Genomic DNA, 20,956 nt, shown 5'->3' on the forward strand with positions numbered 1-20,956 from the left:
ACTGTCTGCTCCACTAGAGACATTCAGGACTGAAAATCTCAGGTTAATTTGTGCTGACTATTGCATTCCTTCTCCCTTTTCATTACTTTAACCAGTTACTAGAAGAACTAGCCAAGTTGATGCAAGCTTCCTTGAGAATAAAAATGTTGCATGTGAGATGGTGATGATTGAGAGAAATGCTGGAACTTGCTGGGTAGAGATTATGGGCTGCTAAATTGAAATTTAATACTGATTTGTTAATGTATTATGACGGTTATAGCAAAATTTTGAAATATCCCAAAAGAAACAAAGTTTTGAAAGATAAAATTAATAAACATGAAGGCATGTGATCCCTTTGTCTGAATTAGTGTAAAAGAGTATAAAATTATTTGTAGCCATTTAATTGTGGTGTGCATCTTTGCCATGAAGGTTATGTCTCACAGCTTCTGCCCTGAAAGTAGCATTTTTAATCTGGGCAGTAACCCATAAGGTTTTTTATGCAAACCTTTTCACCATTTCGCTGTTGTATAATGTGTTAATAGTTCAGAGTTGTGGGTAATCTTTGATCTCAGGCTGTCAAATCACTGAAGTTCTGCTATGATCCCCAGAGCAAGAGACATGCTAAAACCGTATTCCGCTATGAGGAGCTCCATCAAGATGGTAAACCAGTCGCCAAAAGAAGAAAAAAGCATTCCATTGTAAGTTTCTTTTAATCATAGAATGTAAAGAGCACAGAAGGAGGCATGTGTTGGCCCTTGCATCGTCTCTTTTGTCTTGACAAAGTGTAATACCTAGAGTTGAATGTAATACTCCCATGGGGCCTAATCAGGAATCAAGAATTCCTACAGTGCAAAAGGAAGTCATTCGGCCCATCTAATCTGCACTGGCCCTTTGAAAGAGCACCTCATTAAGCCCATGCCTCTACACGATCTCCGTAACCCAGTAACCCCACTTAACCTTTTGGACACAAAGGGGAAATTTAACATGGCCAATTCACCTTACCTGCACTTTTGTTGACTTTGAGAGGAAACCGGAGCATCCGGAGAAATCCCACGCAGACACGGGGAGAAAGTGCAAACTCCACACAAACAGAGGCCGGAATTGAACCTGGAGCTGGGAGCCAGCAGTGCCAACCACTGTGCCACCGTGCCGACAATAAAAGGCTATTCAAGTAATGTTTGTTTATTTTGACAAACGTATGAACATTTCATAAAATTCCTACAGTGCAGAAGGAACCCATTTGGCTAATCACATCTGCACTGACCCTCCAAAAGAGCATCCTAACCTCGGCCCACTCTCCCACCATATCCCCATAATCCCAACTAACCTTTGGACACTTAAATTATAAAGATTTAGCATAATTTCCTAGCTCTTGTATTTAATGCCTCTATAAAGCTATCGATCCCATATGCCCTTTAACAGTTGTTACATCTTGTTCTGCCACCTTCAAAGATTTGTGTATGTGCACCCCAAATTTGGCAGTTTCTGGCCATACATTAAAATTCTTACCAAAATGAATCACTTCACACTTCTATAGATTAAATTTCATTTATGAGCATATGACATCGGAGCAGTTGTAGGCCATATGACCCCTAGGCCTTATGACCCCTTGAACCTGCTCTGTTGTTTAAAAAGATCATGGCTGATCTGATTGTGGCCTCCGGTCCACTATCCTATCTGCCCATCACCAACACCCCCCCTCTTGATTCGCCCTGTAGATTAGAAATCTGCCTGGTTAATTCTGTCTAATATATTCACTGATCTCTGGGATAGAATTTCCCAATAGTAATGACCCTCACCCTCAGAGAGATATTTCTCGTCATTGACTTAAATGAGAGACCCTCTATCTGGAACTCTTTCCCCCCCCCCCCCCTCTTGTTTTAAATGCCTCATCCCCAGTGATCTTCTGAACATCCTTCAATATAAGTATATCCCTCCTGAAATAAGGGGACCAAAACTGTATGCAGTATTCCAAATGCGGTCTCGCCAACCTTTTATATAGTTGTAGCAAGACTTCCCTACTTTTATACTCCAACCTCCTTGTAATAAAGACATCATTCCATTTGCGTTTCTGGTTACTTGCTGGTTTTGTGTCCTAACACTTGTGATTCATGTATGAGAGCCACCAGATTCCTTTGTAACACAGCATTCTGCAGTCTCGCAATTTAAAAGCCAATTTGCTTTTCTGTTTTTCCTACTGTAATAATTCCCACAGGAACCTGTCAAACCAAAAGAACCAGATTTACCCAATGAGCCCCAAATTAAACAATTACTGAACAAGCATTCGCCTTTTGTAACGTTTCACAAGAAATTAAACCTAAATTAACAAGTAATTAATGTTTGGTACGAACTATAAATTACACGTGAACTAGCTGATACAACAGAGATTAATCTCTGATTTTTCTAGGCAGTCCACTCCAGCTGCAGTTTCAGTTCTTTGAATCTCTCATTATCATTGTGAAGAATTCCCGTTCCTTTCCTTCAAGGGCTTAGCTTATTCTTCACAGTTTCCATGTAGCTCTGATTTTGCACGTGCAGTTGTCTACACAATGGACTTGTTTGTGTGTCAGTGGTAGAGGGAGTGATGTTTTAAGCTGGTGGATGGTGTGCTGGCGTTATTGCTGTTTTGATTAGTTTTTGTCCAGGTGACGTAGCTTTGAACATCTGCAGGCCCGAAAAGTACTATTATCCAAACTCCTTTGCTCCTTTGTGGTTGGAATAACTTTGAGCTGTTGGGCAGCACGGTAGCATTGTGGATAGCACAATTGCTTCACAGCTCCAGGGACCCAGATTCGATTCCGGCTTGGGTCACTGTCTGTGCGGAGTCTGCACATCCTCCCCATGTGTGCGTGGGTTTCCTCCGGGTGCCCTGGTTTCCTCCCATAGTCCAAAGATGTGAGGGTTAGGTGGATTGGCCATGATAAATTGCCCTTCGTGTCCAAAATTGCCCTCAGTGTTGGGTGGGGTTACTGGGTTATGGGGCTAGGGTGGACGTGTTAACCTTGGGTAGGGTGCTCTTTCCAAGGGCCGGTGCAGACTCGATGGGCCGATGGCCTCCTGCATTGTAAATTCTATAATTCTATGATAAACAGGAATAAGCTCTTCTGCTTGTTGTCTCTCTGATTGGATTGGATTAGATTTGTTTATTGTCACGTGTACCGAGGTACAGTGAAAAATATTTTTCTGCGAGCAGCTCAACAGATCGTTAAGTACATGAGAAGAAAAGGGAATTTTAAAAAATACATAATAGGGCAACACAACATATACAATGTAACTACATAAGCACTGGCATCGGATGAAGCATACAGAGTGTAGTGTTAATGAGGTCAGTCCATAAGAGGGTCATTTCGGAGTCTGGTGACAGTGGGGAAGAAGCTGTTTTTGAGTCTGTTCGTGCGTGTTCTCAGACTTCTGCATCTCCTGCCCGATGGAAGAAGTTGGAAGAGTGAGTAAGCCGGGTGGGAGGGATCTTTGATTACACTGCCCGCTTTCCCTAGGCAGCGGGAGATGTAGATGGAGTCAATGGATGGGAGGCAGGTTTGTGTGATGGACTGGGCGGTGTTCACGACTTTCTGAAGTTTCTTGCGGTCCTGGGCCGAGCAGTTGCCATACCAGGCTGTGATGCAGCCTGATAGGATGCTTTCTGTGGTGCACCTGTAAAAGTTGGTAAGAGTCAATGTGGACATGCCGAATTTCCTTAGTTTCCTGAGGAAGTATAGGCGCTGTTGTGCTTTCTTGTGGTAGCGTCGACGTGGATGGACCAGGACAGATTTTTGGAGATGTGCACCCCTAGGAATTTGAAACTGCTAACCATCTCCACCTCGGCACCGTTGATGCTGACAGGGGTGTGTACAGTACTTTGCTTCCTGAAGTCAATTACCAGCTCTTTAGTTTTGCTGGCATTGAGGGAGAGATTGTTTTTTTTTATTAAATATTTTATTGAAAATTTTTGGTCAACCAACACAGTACATTGTGCATCCTTTACACAATATTATAACAACACAAATAACAATGACCTATTTTAGAAACAAAAAATGAATAAATAGTAAATAACAAAAATGAAAACTAGCCCTAATTGGCAACTGCCTTGTCACAAGTAACACTCTCCAAAAATATAATTTAACAGTCCAATATATAATTATCTGTAGCAACGACCTATGCATACTATACAGTATATATTAACAACCCTGAGAGTCCTTCTGGTTCCTTCCCCCCCCCCCCCCGCCCCCCCAACGATCCTGGCCTGCTGCTGCTGCCTTCTTTTTCCCATTCCGTCTATCTTTCTGCGAGGTATTCGACGAACGGTTGCCACCGCCTGGTGAACCCTTGAGCCGACCCCCTTAGGACGAACTTAATCCGCTCTAGCTTTATAAACCCCGCCATGTCATTTATCCAGGTCTCCACCCCCGGGGGCTTGGCTTCTTTCCACATTAGCAATATCCTGCGCCGGGCTACTAGGGACGCAAAGGCCAAAACATCGGCCTCTCTCGCCTCCTGCACTCCCGGCTCTTGTGCAACCCCAAATATAGCCAACCCCCAGCTTGGTTCGACCCGGACTCCTACTACGTTTGAAAGCACCTTTGTCACCCCCATCCAAAACCCCTGTAGTGCCGAGCATGACCAAAACATATGGGTATGATTCGCTGGGCTTCTCGAGCACCTCGCACACCTATCCTCCACCCCAAAAAATTTACTGAGCCGTGCTCCAGTCATATGTGCCCTGTGTAATACCTTAAACTGAATCAGGCTTAGCCTGGCACACGAGGACGACGAGTTTACCCTGCTTAGGGCATCTGCCCACAGCCCCTCCTCGATCTCCTCCCCCAGCTCTTCTTCCCATTTCCCTTTTAGTTCATCTACCATAGTCTCCCCTTCGTCCCTCATTTCCCTATATATATCTGACACCTTACCATCCCCCACCCATGTCTTTGAGATCACTCTGTCCTGCACCTCTTGTGTCGGGAGCTGCGGGAATTCCCTCACCTGTTGCCTCGCAAAAGCCCTCAGTTGCATATACCTGAATGCATTCCCTTGGGGCAACCCATATTTCTCGGTCAGCGCTCCCAGACTCGCGAACTTCCCATCCACAAACAGATCTTTCAGTTGCGTTATTCCTGCTCTTTGCCACATTCCATATCCCCCATCCATTCCCCCCGGGGCAAACCTATGATTGTTTCTTATCGGGGACCCCCCCAAGGCTCCAGTCTTTCCCCTATGCCGTCTCCACTGTCCCCAAATCTTCAGTGTAGCCACCACCACCGGGCTTGTGGTGTAGTTCTTCGGTGAGAACGGCAATGGGGCTGTCACCATAGCCTGTAGGCTAGTCCCCCTACAGGACGCCCTCTCTAATCTCTTCCACGCCGCTCCCTCCTCCTCTCCCATCCACTTACTCACCATTGAAATATTAGCGGCCCAATAATACTCACTTAGGCTCGGTAGTGCCAGCCCCCCCCTATCCCTGCTACGCTGTAAGAATCCCTTCCTCACTCTCGGGGTCTTCCCGGCCCACACAAAACCCATGATGCTCTTTTCAATCCTTTTAAAAAAAGCCTTCGTGATCACCACCGGGAGGCACTGAAACACAAAGAGGAATCTCGGGAGGACCACCATCTTAACCGCCTGCACCCTCCCTGCCAGTGACAGGGATACCATATCCCATCTCTTGAAATCCTCCTCCATCTGTTCCACCAACCGCGTTAAATTTAACCTATGCAATGTGCCCCAATTCTTAGCTATCTGGATCCCCAGGTAACGAAAGTCCCTTGTTACCTTCCTCAACGGTAGGTCCTCTATTTCTCTACTCTGCTCCCCTGGATGCACCACAAACAACTCACTTTTCCCCATGTTCAATTTATACCCTGAAAAATCCCCAAACTCCCCAAGTATCCGCATTATTTCTGGCATCCCCTCCGCCGGGTCCGCCACGTATAGTAGCAAATCGTCCGCATACAAAGATACCCGGTGTTCTCCTCCTCCCCTAAGTACTCCCCTCCACTTCTTGGAACCCCTCAACGCTATCGCCAGGGGCTCAATCGCCAGTGCAAACAATAATGGGGACAGAGGGCATCCCTGCCTTGTCCCTCTATGGAGCCGAAAATATGCAGATCCCCGTCCATTCGTGACCACGCTCGCCACTGGGGCCCTATACAACAGCTGCACCCATCTAACATAACCCTCTCCAAAACCAAATCTCCTCAACACCTCCCACAAATAATCCCACTCCACTCTATCAAATGCTTTCTCGGCATCCATCGCCACTACTATCTCCGTTTCTCCCTCTGGTGGGGCCATCATCATTACCCCAAACAACCTCCGTATATTCGTGTTCAGCTGTCTCCCCTTCACAAACCTAGTTTGGTCCTCGTGGACCACCCCCGGGACACATTCCTCTATTCTCATTGCCATTACCTTGGCCAGGACATGGCATCTACATTTAGGAGGGAAATAGGTCTATAGGACCCGCATTGTAGCGGGTCCTTTTCCTTCTTTAAGAGAAGCGATATCGTTGCTTCAGACATAGTCGGGGGCAGTTGTCCCCTTTCCTTTGCCTCATTAAAGGTCCTCGTCAGTACCGGGGCGAGCAATTCCACATATTTTCTATAGAATTCGACTGGGAATCCATCCGGTCCCGGGGCCTTTCCCGCCTGCATGCTCCTAATTCCTTTCACCACTTCTTCTACCTCGATCTGTGCTCCCAGTCCCACCCTTTCCTGCTCTTCCACCTTGGGAAATTCCAGCCGATCCAAGAAGCCCATCATTCTCTCCCTCCCATCCGGGGGTTGAGCTTCATATAATTTTTTATAAAATGTCTTGAACACTCCATTCACTCTCTCCGCTCCCCGCTCCATCTCTCCTTCCTCATCCCTCACTCCCCCTATTTCCCTCGCTGCTCCCCTTTTCCTCAATTGGTGTGCCAGCAACCTGCTCGCCTTCTCCCCATATTCGTACTGTACACCCTGTGCCTTCCTCCATTGTGCCTCTGCAGTGCCTGTAGTCAGCAAGTCAAATTCTACATGTAGCCTTTGCCTTTCCCTGTACAGTCCCTCCTCCGGTGCTTCCGCATATTGTCTGTCCACCCTCAAAAGTTCTTGCAGCAACCGCTCCCGTTCCTTACTCTCCTGCTTCCCTTTATGTGCCCTTATTGATATCAGCTCCCCTCTAACCACCGCCTTCAACGCCTCCCAGACCACTCCCACCTGGACCTCCCCATTATCATTGAGTTCCAAGTACTTTTCAATGCACCCCCTCACCCTTAGACACACCCCCTCATCTGCCATTAGTCCCATGTCCATTCTCCAGGGTGGGCGCCCTCCTGTTTCCTCCCCTATCTCCAAGTCCACCCAGTGTGGAGCGTGATCTGAAATGGCTATAGCCGTATACTCCGTTCCCCTCACCTTCGGGATCAATGCCCTACCCAGCACAAAAAAGTCTTATTCGCGAGTAGGCTTTATGGACATAGGAGAAAAACGAGAACTCCTTACTCCTAGGTCTGCTAAATCTCCACGGGTCTACACCTCCCATCTGCTCCATAAAATCTTTAAGTACCTTGGCTGCTGCCGGCCTCCTTCCAGTCCTGGACTTCGACCTATCCAGCCCTGGTTCCAACACCGTATTAAAATCTCCCCCCATTATCAGCTTTCCCATCTCTAGGTCCGGAATGCGTCCTAGCATCCGCCTCATAAAATTGGCATCATCCCAGTTCGGGGCATATACGTTTACCAAAACCACCGTCTCCCCCTGTAGTTTGCCACTCACCATCACGTATCTGCCCCCCGTTATCCGCCACTATAGTCTTTGCCTCGAACATTACCCGCTTCCCCACTAATATAGCCACCCCCCTGTTTTTCGCATCTAGCCCCGAATGGAACACCTGCCCCACCCATCCTTTGCGTAGCCTAACCTGGTCTATCAGTTCCAGGTGCGTTTCCTGTAACATAACCACATCTGCCTTAAGTTTCTTAAGGTGTGCGAGTACCCGTGCCCTCTTTATCGGCCCGTTCAGCCCTCTCACGTTCCACGTGATCAGCCGAGTTAGGGGGCTTCCTACCCCCCCCCCCCCCCCCCCTTGTCGATTAGCCATCACCTTTTTCCAGCTCCTCACCCGGTTCCCACGCAGCTGTATCTCCCCCAGGCGGTGCCCCCCCGCCCATCCTCTCCCATACCAGCTCCCCCCTCTCCCCAGCAGCAGCAACCCAGTAATTCCCCTCTCCCACCACCCCCCCCCCCCCCCGCTAGATCCCCCGCTAGCGTAATTACTCCCCCCATGTTGCTCCCAGAAGTCAGCAAACTCTGGCTGACCTCGGCTTCCCCCCGTGACCGTGCGACGCCCCCTCCTTCCTGCTTATCTATTCCCGCCATGATTATCATAGCGCGGGAACCAAGCCCGCGCTTCTCCCTTGGCCCCGCCCCCAATGGCCAACGCCCCATCTCCTCCACCTCCCCTCCTCCCCCCATCACCACCTGTGGGAGAGAGAAAAGTTACCACATCGCAGGATTAGTACATAAAACCCCTCTTTGCCCCCCACATTCGCCCCACCACTTTGTTCGAACGTTCTTTTTAATAACCCGCTCATTCCAGTTTTTCTTCCACAATAAAAGTCCACGCTTCATCCGCCGTCTCAAAGTAGTGGTGCCTCCCTCGATATGTGACCCACAGTCTTGCCGGTTGCAGCATTCCAAATTTTATCTTCTTTTTATGAAGCACCGCCTTGGCCCGATTAAAGCTCGCCCTCCTTCTCGTCACCTCCGCACTCCAGTCTTGATAAACGCGGATCACCGCGTTCTCCCATTTACTGCTCCGAGTTTTCTTCGCCCATCTAAGGACCATTTCTCTATCCTTAAAACGGAGGAATCTCACCACTATGGCTCTGGGAATTTCTCCTGCTCTCGGTCCTCGCGCCATCACTCGGTATGCTCCCTCCACCTCCAACGGACCCGCCGGGGCCTCCGCTCCCATTAACGAGTGCAACATCGTGCTCACATATGCCCCGACGTCCGCTCCCTCCACACCTTCAGGAAGACCAAGAATCCTCATGTTGTTCCTCCTTGCGTTGTTTTCCAGTGCCTCCAACCTTTCCACACATCGTTTCTGATGTGCCTCCTGCGTCTCCGTCTTCACCACCAGGCCCTGTATGTCGTCCTCATTCTCGGTTGCCTTTGCCTTCACGACCCGAAGCTCCCGCTCCTGGGTCTTTTGTTCCTCCTTTAGCCCTTCGATCGCCTGTAGTATCGGGGCCAACAGCTCTTTCTTCATTTCCTTTTTGATCTCTTCCACACAGCATTTCAAGAACTCTTGTTGTTCAGGGCCCCATGTTAAACTGCCACCTTCCGACGCCATCTTGGTTTTTGCTTGCCTTCCTTGCCGCTGTTCTAAAGGATCCACTGCAATCTGGCCACTTTCTCCTCCTTTTTCCATCCGTATCCAGGGGGGAATTCCCTTCTGGTTTACCGCACAGTGTTTTTAGCCGTCAAAATTGCCGTTGGGGCTCCTATCAAGAGCCCAAAAGTCCGTTTCACAGGGAGCTGCCGAAACGTGCGACTCAGCTGGTCATCGCCGCACCCGGAAGTCCGAGGGAGAGATTGTTGTCGCTACACCACTCCACTAGGTTCTCTATCTCCCTCCTGTATTCGGACTCCTCGTTATTCGAGATCCGGCCCACTATGGTCGTATCGTCAGCAAACTTGTAGATGGAGTTTGCACCAAGTTTTGCCATGCAGTCGTGTGTGTACAGGGAGTAGAGTAGGGGGCTAAGTACGCAGCCTTGCAGGGCGCCGGTGTTGAGGACTATTGTGGAGGAGGTGTTGTTCATTCTTACTGATTGTGGTCTGTTGGTCAGAAAATCGAGGATCCAGTTGCAGAGTGGTGAGCCAAGTCCTAGGTTTTGGAGCTTTGATATGAGCTTGGCTGGGATTATGGTGTTGAAGGCGGAGCTGTAGTCAATAAATAGGAGTCTAATGTAGGAGTCCTTGTTTTCGAGATGCTCTAGGGATGAGTGTAGGGCCAGGGAAATGGTGCCTGATGTGGACCGGTTGCAGCAGTATGCGAATTGCAATGGATCAAGGCGTTCTGGGAGTATGGAGGTGATGCGCTTCATGATCAACCTCTCAAAGCACTTCATTACAACTGAAGTCAGGGCCACTGGTCGGTAGTCATTGAGGCACGTTGCCTGGTTCTTCTTTGGTACCGCCATTCAATAGCTCATCTGCATCTCAACTTAATCCACCTGCGTTGGCTTCATTTTTAAATTATATTTATTGATTGAGCTTCTCTAAGTATCTCAAAAAGAAGTAAAAGCAATTGTGGATTCCTGAGATGAGAGCATTTAATGTAACGTATTCAAACTTGTTGACAATACAAAGCTCGGTGGGCAAGTACACTGAGGAGGATGCAAAGAAGCTTCAAAGGTACATAGACCAAGTGAATGGACAACAAGGTGTCAGTGCAATGTGGGAGAGTGTTGAGTTATCCACTTTGTGGGGGAAAAATAGAAAAGCAGAATATGTTTAAATGGTTGAGATGGGGAAATATTGGCATTCAAAGGGACCTGGTAATCCTATGAACCACAAAAAAATAATATGTAGATACAGCAAGCAATTAAGAGCACAAATATAAAAGGGCAGCCCGATGGCCTAGTGGTTAGCACTGCTGCCTCACGGTGCTGAGGTCCCAGGTTCGATCCCGGCTCTGGGTCACTGTCCGTGTGGATTTTGCACATTCTCCCCGTGCCTGCATGGGTTTCACCCCCACAACCCAAAAATGTGCACAGTAGGTGGATTGGTCACACTAAATTGCCCCATAATTGGAAAAAATAATTGGGTAATCTGAATTTTTTTTAAAAAAGAGCACAAATATAATTTTGGCCTTTATTCCTAAATTTACTGACGTAAAAATAAAGAAGCTTATTGTAAGCATATAGGATCTTGATGAGGTCATAGGTGTGATGCTGTACACAATTGGTTGTCTTGCCCAAGCAAGGATATTCTTGCCCTCCAGGGACTGCAATGAAGGTGCGCTAGACAGAATCCTGGTGTGAGTTTGAGTTGACTAGGACGATGTTCCCTAGAATTTAGAAGAATGGAAGGTCATCTTGTTTAAGCATGTAAAATTCTTAAGGTGCTTTGATAGGATAGATCCTGAAAGGGTATTTCCATTTGTCTAGAACTGGGGCTCGCAGTTTCAGAAAAAGATGAGAAATTTGTTCACTCTCAAAGGGTTGTAAATCTTTGGAACTTTCTGCCTCAAGGTTCTGAATGCTTTGCTGTGGGCTAAATATTTAAGACAAAAGTTGATATATTTTTGGGTACTAAGAGATATGGGGATTGTGCGCAAAGGTGAAGTTGAGGTAGAAGATCGGTCGTGATGTTTGAATAACGGAATAAGCTCAAGGAAGAACAGTTGCTTCAAAGCTCCAAGGTTCCAGGTTCGATTCCTGGCTTGGGTCACTGTCTATGCGGAGTCTGCACGTTCTCCTCATGTCTGCGTGGGCTTCCTCCGGGTGCTCCGGTTTCCTCCCAAAGATGTGCAGGTTAGGTGGATTGGCTATGCTAAATTGCCCTTAGTGTAAAAAAAAAACGATTAAGTGGGGTTACAAGGATAGGGTGGAGGTGAGGGGATAGTGTGAAGGTATAGGTGTAGGTAGCTCTTTCCGATGGCTGGCGCAGACCCGAATGGCCTCCTTCTGCACTATAAATTCTATGATTCTATGACACACTTCTTACCGGTAGCTTCTGAACTCTCCATTTGCGTTGGTTGTGGTAGTGTGGATCTATGAAACTGCCTACCTTCGCAAGGCATGGCTGAGTCTGGGCATTCAATCACTCTGCAATGGAAAAAACAGCAGGAGAAGTCCTAAACGTGCTATCCCACCGCTCAGGAATCCAACTGTCCGACTGAGCTTGCTGACCCCCTTTGTTCTCCAACTCTTCCCTTTCCAGTTTTCTGTCTGTCTCTCAGTATTTTAACCGGCGCCGGTTGGTATTTCTTCCTGGTCTGTAGTTGCTGGGTTAATCCAACAATGAAAATCCTCTGGTACCATTTTTGCATCAAAGGAGGATTGGAAGATTGTGGCCAGAGCTTCTGCAATGTCCATTTTTCAACCCCTGGGCATTTCAGGATGCATGACTTTGCGATCGGATGGTTGTTCTACTTGGAGCACTACCAGTCTTTCAAGTACCTCTGTCTTATTTTTCGATGCAATTCCTCTACTGCCTCATTTACTATGACATTGGCGTCATTCTCTTCAATGAAGACAGATTTAAAATATTAATTTAATACCTCATTTATGCCCTTTGCCTCACCAGGATGATCTCCTTTTGACCCTTAGTACATCCCCCTATAACTACTCTTATTATATGTTTATAAAAGTTCCCATTTATGTTACTCACCAATCTATCTCATACATTTTCTTTGCCCCTCTTATTTCCGTTCTTGGTATTTTTTATAATGATCTTCTCCATGGAATTATGATTCAGATATTTATCAAAAACCTCCTTACTCTATATAACATAATATAACAGTCGCTTATTGTCACAAGTAGGCTTCAATGAAATTACTGTGTAAAGACCCTAGACGCCACATTCCGGTGCCTGTTCAGGGAGGCCGGTACGGGAATTGAACCCACGCTGCTGGCCTTGTTCTGCATTTCAAGCCAACTGTTTAGCCCACTGTGCTAAACCAGCCCACATATCCTTAATTATACAAGAAGCTCAAGCTTTGGATTCACCTTCCTTTGCTCCTCCCTGAAATGTGTCTTGTTTATACCTGAATTAGGTTCTCTTTGAAGGACTCCACAACTGTCCATTAAAACTTAAGAATAAAGAGAGAAAACTAAACCCATTTCATATATATATATTTATGCAAACATGTATTCCTATCCACAAACTATTATATATATTCTCACAAAACATAAGCCATCTTTATACCCATCATAAGTAGATGCAAACTGATGGACTAATTGAGACTCAGTAGGCGGGATTCTCCACTCCCATGCCGAACTGGCCTCGCCGTCGTGAACGCCGTCGAGGTTCACGACGGCGCGGAACGGCCCCGGTCCCGACCGATTCAGGCCCTGACAATGGGCCAGTATCGGGGCCGCGTCATCTACCCGCGCCAGGCCTTGTCGCCCGCGTAAAAGCGGTGCCGCATAGATGACGCGGCCAGCGCCGCATAACGGACGTCATCCGCGCACGCGTGGTTGCCTTCCTCTCTAAGTCCGCCCCGCAAGAAGATGGGGGACGGATCTTGCGGGACCACGGAAGGAAGGTGGTCCTCCTTCAGAGAGGACGTCCCGACGATCGGTGGGCACCGATCGCGGGCCCCTCCACATTCCAGGTGAAGCCCGGTGCAGGATCCCCCCTCGCCCCCCCACAGGCCGCCCCCCCCCCCCAGCGTTCACGCACCGCCCACGACTGCAGCGACCAGGTGTGGACGCCGCCCGGGGGAACCCGCCGTTTTGGCCTGGCCGCTCGGCCCATCCGGGCCTCAGAATAGTGGGGGTGCCGGAGAATCGCCATTTTCGGTGTCTGGCGATTCTCCGGCCTGCGGCCCGCGAAACTCAACCGGGCTGTTCCCGCCGCTTGGGAGAATCGCGGGAGGGCGTTGGACCGGCGTCCCCGGAAATGTTAGCGGCCCAGGCGATTCTCCCAACCGGCGTGGGAGTGGAGAATCGCGCCCAGTATCTTTTATGCATAAAAATATTTCTTTATATAGCTCATCTTCTACTTGCCTGCAAATTCACAGTTTTTTTTTTTAAATATTAAATTTCAAGTACCCAATTCATTTTTTCCAATTAAGGGGCAATTTAGCATTGCCAATCCACCTAGCCTGCACATCTTTGGGTTGTGGGGGCGAAACCCACGCAAACACGGGGAGAATGTGCAAACTCCACACGGACAGTGACCCAGAGCCGGGATCGAACCTGGGACCTCGACGCCGTGAGGCAGCAGGGCTAACCCACTGCGCCAACGTGCTGCCCAAATTCACAGTTTGTAAAATTTCTGTTGGCAGTCTGTTTAGAAAACCAAAGAGTTTTTATTAAACTGAAACAGTTATTTTCTATAAAATAAAGCAGATTCATGGTAGGTAACAGTTGATGAGCTGTAAATAAGTCATTGAGTAGGTGTTAGTTACTGAGACGAGAAGTTGACTGACAATTTGTAATTGGTGTGTTTGCTTAAAATAGTGTCTTGGCACGTGTGCCACAGCAGTTACAGGTAATCAATCTCAGCTGATCCATCATTTTGCTTTAAAGTCCATCTATCTACAATGTATATATATAACTGTCTCCTGTTTTGTGTGTATGTGCTTAAATGAAAAATAAATAAGTCTGTATGTATTTGCTTGTTTCACAGATTAACCCAATTCAGATCAAGCTTTGAGATGTGCTTTATTTAACGTAATTAGTCATTTTTGAACTTTTCAACAGGACAGTCGCAATGGAGAAGTGGATCAAAATAAGTCTTGTCATGTGTGTCATATGGCCTTTACATCAGTAGCTGATGCCCACTTGCATTACCAAGGGAAAAACCATGCAAAAGCTCTGAAATGTAAGCTGAAACACGAAAACACTACTCCAGCATCCTCTGGTAAGTAATCTTAGTTATTGTCAATGCTAGATAGTTGAAATTGTGTGTATGATTTCTAAACATTTGATTAAATTAGCTGGTATCCAGCAATCTGTCCTATTGCATTCATGAGAGTGGCCAAATGACTGCTGGAATTTTCTACAAATGTAGTGGTCGGTGGTAAGAAAATATGTATAAATGCTTCTGGATTACTTCGATCATGTTCATCTTGAACCTGAAAATATGAAATTGCAGCACCCTTCCAAATTAGGAACTGCACTCTGCCTTACTCTTATGAATGTAAATGGTCCCAAGGGACATTTCTTTTTTGCTTTAAAGTTTTGTCAAACTGGACATGTTATGACTGGATGAAAAAATATAAATTGACAGAGAACAACAGAGAGAGGGTACAAGAAGAGTCTGGCAGTTAATCTAAATGACATGTAGGCATGCTACTTGGGGACCAAAAATGTGATCATGGGGTCAGAGGGCATGTCAGAGGTAATAAATTAATATCTCGCCGCTGCTTTACGAAGAAGATGCTTTCAAAATTCTGAAAGCCTAGCTGTCCTTAATGTTGATAAGTCACCAGGACCAGATGAGGCACAAAGGAGAATGCTGATGGAAGTATGGGGTGGAAATTGCAGAGGTACTGACTATGTTTTTTCTGTACTTCTTAGATACAGGGTGGTGCCAGAGGATTGGGGAATTGCAAATCTTCCACTCTTGTTTGAAAAGAGGTGCAAGGACAAACTTACAGGCTAGTCAGTTTAACCTTGGCGGGGGAAAAGCTTTCAGAAACTATAATCCTGGACAAAATTAACAGTTAGTTGCATGAATTAAGGAAAGTCAGCACAGATTTAGGAAGGGCAAATCATGATTAACTAAGATGATCGAATATTTTTGGTAAGATAACTGAGAGGGTTGATGACAGCAGTGCAATTGATGTGGTATGCATGGATTACAAAAGATGTTTAATGAAGTGTCACATAAAAAGTTTCCCGATAAAACTGAAGCCCATGGTTTAAACAGGACAGAAGAAGCATGGATGTGACCGGAAAGAATGGTTATGTTGTTGACTGGAGGGAGATGTACAGCAAAGTTCCCTGGTGGTCAGTACAAGGACCACTGCTTTCCTTAATTTTTTTAATGACCTAGACTTGGGTGTGTAGGGCACAATTTCAGAATGACAGGTGACACAAAACTTGGAGGTATTGTGAACTGTGAGGACGATAATACAATTGACTTTGAGAAAATAAAAAAACTGATGGAATGCGGGGGCACGTGACAGATGAGACTTGAAAATGAAAATCGCTTATTGTCACAAGTAGGCTTCAAATGAAGTTACTGTGAAAAGCCCCTAGTCGCCACATTCCGGCGCCTGTTCGGGGAGGCTAATACGGGAAATTATAGAGAAGTGTGAAGTGTCTTAATATAGAGAAGTGTGAAGTGATATCATTTGATAGAAGACCAAGAAGAGGCAATATGAATTAAAGTGCACATCCTAAAATGGTTGCAGGATCAGCAAAACCTGGCAGGATATCTGCACAAAGTATTGATGGTGGCAGGACAGGTTGAGAAAACGGTTAATAAGGCATTTGGATTCCTGGGGTAAACATGGGCATAGAATAGGAAAGCAAGGAAGGTAACATGAGCTTTTATACATTACTGGTTAAACCTTGGGTATTGTCTCCAATTCTGACCACCACACATTAGGAACGATGTAAAGGTTTTAGAGAGGGTACAGAAAGAATTTAAGAGAATAGCTCTCGGGATGAGGAATTGCAGTTATGTGGATAGATTGGAGAAGTTGCGGTTCAAAAAAAGAAGAGAAATTTGAAAAAGGTGTTCAAAATCATGAGGGGTTGAGACAGAACACAAAGAAAATATATCCATTGAGAATCAGTGGATGCTAATTTAAGGTGATTTATCAAAAGAAATAATGGAAACATAAGGGAAATTGTTTTAAGCGGCGAGTGGATAGGAATTCATTGCCTGACAGTGTGGTGAAGGCAGATTCAATCATGCCTTTCAATGAAAATTGGATAAGAACCTTAAGAGATAAAAAAGGACTAGGAAAGTGGGACTAGGTGAGTTCTAGGTGAGAGCCGATACAGTCACGACGGTCTGAATGGTCATCTTCTATGCGGCTGGAATGAATTAAAGTAGTAAAGGTATCAAGTAACATGGAGAGGTTTACTCCACTACGAAATTCCAAGGATAAAAGTATATCTTGTGGGCTTTGTGTTCTAGAAAACAGATTATCTGCAACAAGATGGTACGTTCTAGCGATTAGTTTGGTGCAGCTGAGCAAAACACTTTTAAGTATTTGTGGGAAAGCCAATCAAATTGACGGTGTTCTGAAACAAAAATAGGAAGTAAATATTGGGACCCATAGGTTTTTGAACAAATAATGCTCGCGGATGAGATTGAACAAATTAGAATATAACATCAAGTGGATAAACTAGAATGACTAAGTTTCAAGTACACAAAGAAAAATAAAATTGGTCTGAAGTCTGGTCATCAGGGATATTATAGATTAAGAACTGGGAGCTGGGTTATCAAAATCAGTCGCATAACACAAACTAAAATAGCACTGGTGTGTCCCACCAAAGCTCAATGGACTTTCAGCATAGCTGCCGAATCTCTTGCATCGAACCCCACCATGGTGGCGCCAGAAAATTTCAGCCTTATATTATGGAATCCCTACAGTGCAGAAGGAGGCCATTCAGCCCATCAAGTCTACGCCGACCTCTGAAAGAGTACCCTACCTAGGCCAAATCCCCCGCTCTATCCCGGTAAACCCACCTAACCTTTGTGCACTTGGTGGCAATTAAGCATGGCCAATCCACCTAACCTGCACATCTTTGGACTGTGGGAGGAAACCGGAGCACCTGGAAGAAACCACGCAGACATGGCGAGAATGTGCAAACTCCACACAGTCACCCGAGGTTGGAATCAAACTGCTGTGAGGCAGCAGTGCTAACCACTGTGCCACCCTAGTCTTGCATTTATTCAGCACTTTAGTTTTAAATAGCTCCTCAAATTTCATATATGATTTTTAAGAATAATGTGGGGAAATTGTGGCAGCTATGTTTACTGCAGCAACATCCACTCACAGAATTATCAGGTTTCTGTTTTTAGTTAAGCTGGTTGAAAAATAAATGTTTACCAGGATGCCTGGCGAAACACCCTGGGCGCGATTCTCCCCAAAGGGAACAAAGTCGCCTAGCGAGGGCGTTTCGCTGCGTGCTTCCCAGCGCTCGCAGTGCCAAGAAACACATGGCTGTTGGCTATTCAATGCAACTCATGTTGTATAAGGGGCCTGACTGGGGAACGCACGGTGGAGGACACACACAGCTCCATTTTGTGCAGTGGGAAACTCTGCTCACCAGAACTCCCCAGTGTAATGAGAGATCGAGACACCATTTATACATGGCGTCCCGATCTTGGAGGCCCCTGGAACGATCCTCAAACTCCCCCGCCCCAAAACGCGCAATGGGAGGATAATCCCCTGGGAAGCTGTTCCGTCTGGTCCCCGTTTGTGAGGATCAGCACTGAACGTCGCTCGCCTGAGGTCTCTTGAGGCGATGGAGCCGAATCCCAAAGCCTCGGGTACCTCGGGAATATGCACATTAATGTAGATTTGCCAAAACGTGATCCTCGCACAATGGGCAGGATTTACATCGCAACGTCTCGTGAGATCGTATTGAGGTCTCTCGGCTTTCGCTGGCCACAGCGAGCTGCTTTTCCAGCGCAGCGTGGCCATTGGATCGTGCTCCCTATTTTTCAGACAGTGCTTATGGGTGATTAATGTCCTATTGAACCATCAATAAAATTGCTTTACCACAGCTGAATGCTGCCATCTCTGACAACTCAACACTTCCTCAGTATTGTTCTGGAACGGGCAGCACAGTGGCTCAGTGGTTAGCATTGCTGCCTCACGGCACGGAGGGCCAGGGTTCGATATAAGTTCCGGGTCACTGTCCATGTGGAGTTTGCAAATTCTCCCCATCTCTGCATGGGTCTCACCCCCACAACCCAAGTGTGTGAAGGGGAAATAGATTAGCCACACTAAATTGTCCCTTACTTGGAAAAAATAACAATTGAGTACTCTTAAGTTTTATTTTTAGCAAGTATTGTTCTGGAATATCAGTATCCAGTCGTGGGGTAGGGTTTGAATCTACAATTTGTTGTACTGATGTGAAAATGCTGCAAACTAAGCCATGCTGAGAGATTGCCCTGGACTTGGGGAGCTGGAGATCTTCGACATAATTGAGATATATTTTCCTAAATAAGCTGTTGGCAAATAATTTGTTTTCTCAAATTATTGTTTGCTGCTCTCAAACTGACTCAATTTGTTTCATGGATGGTAGAAGATTGCCACTTTTTTAGGTCTTGTAGACTGGCAGTAATTCCATAAACTGTGGGTCAAGTGGAGAATGGGAGCAGGTAGGAATATGAATGAGGAAGAGCAGGACTGAGAAAATGAAACCGTGCAGTCATTCAGCAGACAACAGAACAATATATATGTACCTTTAGTAGTTTCCCTTTTACACATGATAGAAGGAAATTGTGAGCTTACTGCTGCTGGGATAAAGACCAGAAGGGAATTTGCACACCTTACTAAAGGTAGCTACGTTTGTACGTGCAGCCTATCTTTGTTCTGGAACTTGCCTTTGTACTTCAGGAAATCTTCTGCAAATCAGTAATGACATTTCCAGTCACAGGAATGATTATGTACTCGTATCGTTTCTTACATTTTGGACGTCATGTCATGTGAGCTGAGGATTTTATTTATTTATTTTAAATTTGGAGTACCCAATTTTTTTTTCCACATAAGGGGCAATTTAGCGTGGTCAATCCACCTACCCTGCACATCTTTGGGTTGTGCGGGTGAGACCCACGCAGACACTGGGAGAATGTGCTAACTCCACATGGACAGTGACCCAGGCCGGAATTGAATCCGGGTCCTCAGCGCCATGAGGCAGCAGTGCTAACCACTGAACCACCTTGAAATATTCTCTTTATTGCAGCTGCTCCTGAGGCAAAGAACCCAACTGACCGTGACGACCACAGTAAGTTGTGTGAAGTTTCTGTTGGAAGACCTGCATTTTCCAAACAACGCTTTATGCGTAAAAAACAGAAGAAAAAGATGGAAGCAAAGTTGGTGGAACAAATTGGTTATAACCGTGAGTATACAACTTGTTGAAACTAATGCACTGTATACTACATGATTAAATATGTGAATGTACTGCAGGTCTCCTAGCATTTGCTACAATAATGTTTACATTGCTATTAGGAACCCTATGTTAGGATTTGGGAAAAAGTTAGCATCCAAAACAGCAGTCCTTTTTTTTCTTTCAGATTCTGACAAAACTGCTGTGGATTTCTGCCATTTTCTGTTTTTATTTCAGATTATCAGCATTTGTCAGTTATTTTTATTTCTGGATTGAATGTTGTAATTCTATACCCCAAGAGATCATCATAGAATTTATAGTGTAGAAGGAGGCCATTCAGTCCATCGAGTCTGCACCGGCCCTTGGAAAGAGCACCCCACCCAAGCCCACAGCTCCACCCTATCCCCATAACCCAGTAACCCCACCCAACCTTTTTGAACACAATTTAGGATGGCCAATCCACCTAACCTGCACATCTTTGGTCTGTGGGAGGAAACCGGAGCACCCGGAGGAAAGCCACGCAGACACGGGGAGAACGTGCAGACTCTGCACTGACAGTGACCCAAGCTGGGAATCGAACCTGGGACCCTGGATTGGATTAGATTGGATTTGTTTATCGTCACAAGTACCGAGGTACAGAGAAAAGTATTTTTCTGCGAGCAGCTCAACCGATCATTAAGTACATGGGACGAAAAGGGAATAGAAGAAAATACATAATAGGGCAACACAACATATACAATGTAACTACATAAGCACTGGCATCGGATGAAGCATACAGGGTGTAGTGATAATGAGGTCAGTCCATAAGAGGGTCATTTAGGAGTCTGGTGACAGTGGGGAAGAAGCTGTTTCTGTGTCTGTTCGTGCTGGAGCTGTAGAGCAACTGCACTAACCACTATGCTACTGTGCTGCCCTCCACTATGCTACATGCTGCCCTGCTCACTGCAGACAACCTGCACACTAAAACCAGCTGAGTAAACTGTAAAACTTCTCAGGAAACTTATATTATTTTTATAAAATATATATGCCTTCAACGTTCAGATTTGAATTGCGGTATCCAACTTAGGAAAGCATAACTACCATTGTTGAAGCATAATTACCATTTTTATGCACACAATATAATGCGAAACCAGAAAAATGCTCTTGGATTTGAGAAAACATATGGAATGTAGTAATTTGTAGATTTTTATCTGTGGGATATATTAGAAAATAAATGCATTATCAAGCTGCAATTA

The 20,956-nt window shown here is 45.9% G+C and overlaps 1 protein-coding gene across 3 annotated transcripts in view; it reads left to right on the forward strand.

Annotated features, from left to right (window-relative positions):
* The window catches only part of LOC140426817 (zinc finger matrin-type protein 4-like), a 122,134-nt gene that overhangs the window by 42,156 nt on the left and 59,022 nt on the right, over positions 1-20,956 (forward strand). For all 3 annotated transcript variants that reach the window (XM_072512028.1, XM_072512029.1, XM_072512030.1), the window contains exons 3-5: positions 588-677; positions 14,403-14,562; positions 19,578-19,733. In XM_072512028.1, the coding sequence (XP_072368129.1) occupies positions 588-677; positions 14,403-14,562; positions 19,578-19,733 (406 nt within the window). The remainder of the gene's footprint in view (positions 1-587; positions 678-14,402; positions 14,563-19,577; positions 19,734-20,956) is intronic.

Source organism: Scyliorhinus torazame, chromosome 7 (genome assembly GCF_047496885.1).
Source record: "Scyliorhinus torazame isolate Kashiwa2021f chromosome 7, sScyTor2.1, whole genome shotgun sequence".
NCBI lineage: Eukaryota > Metazoa > Chordata > Chondrichthyes > Carcharhiniformes > Scyliorhinidae > Scyliorhinus > Scyliorhinus torazame.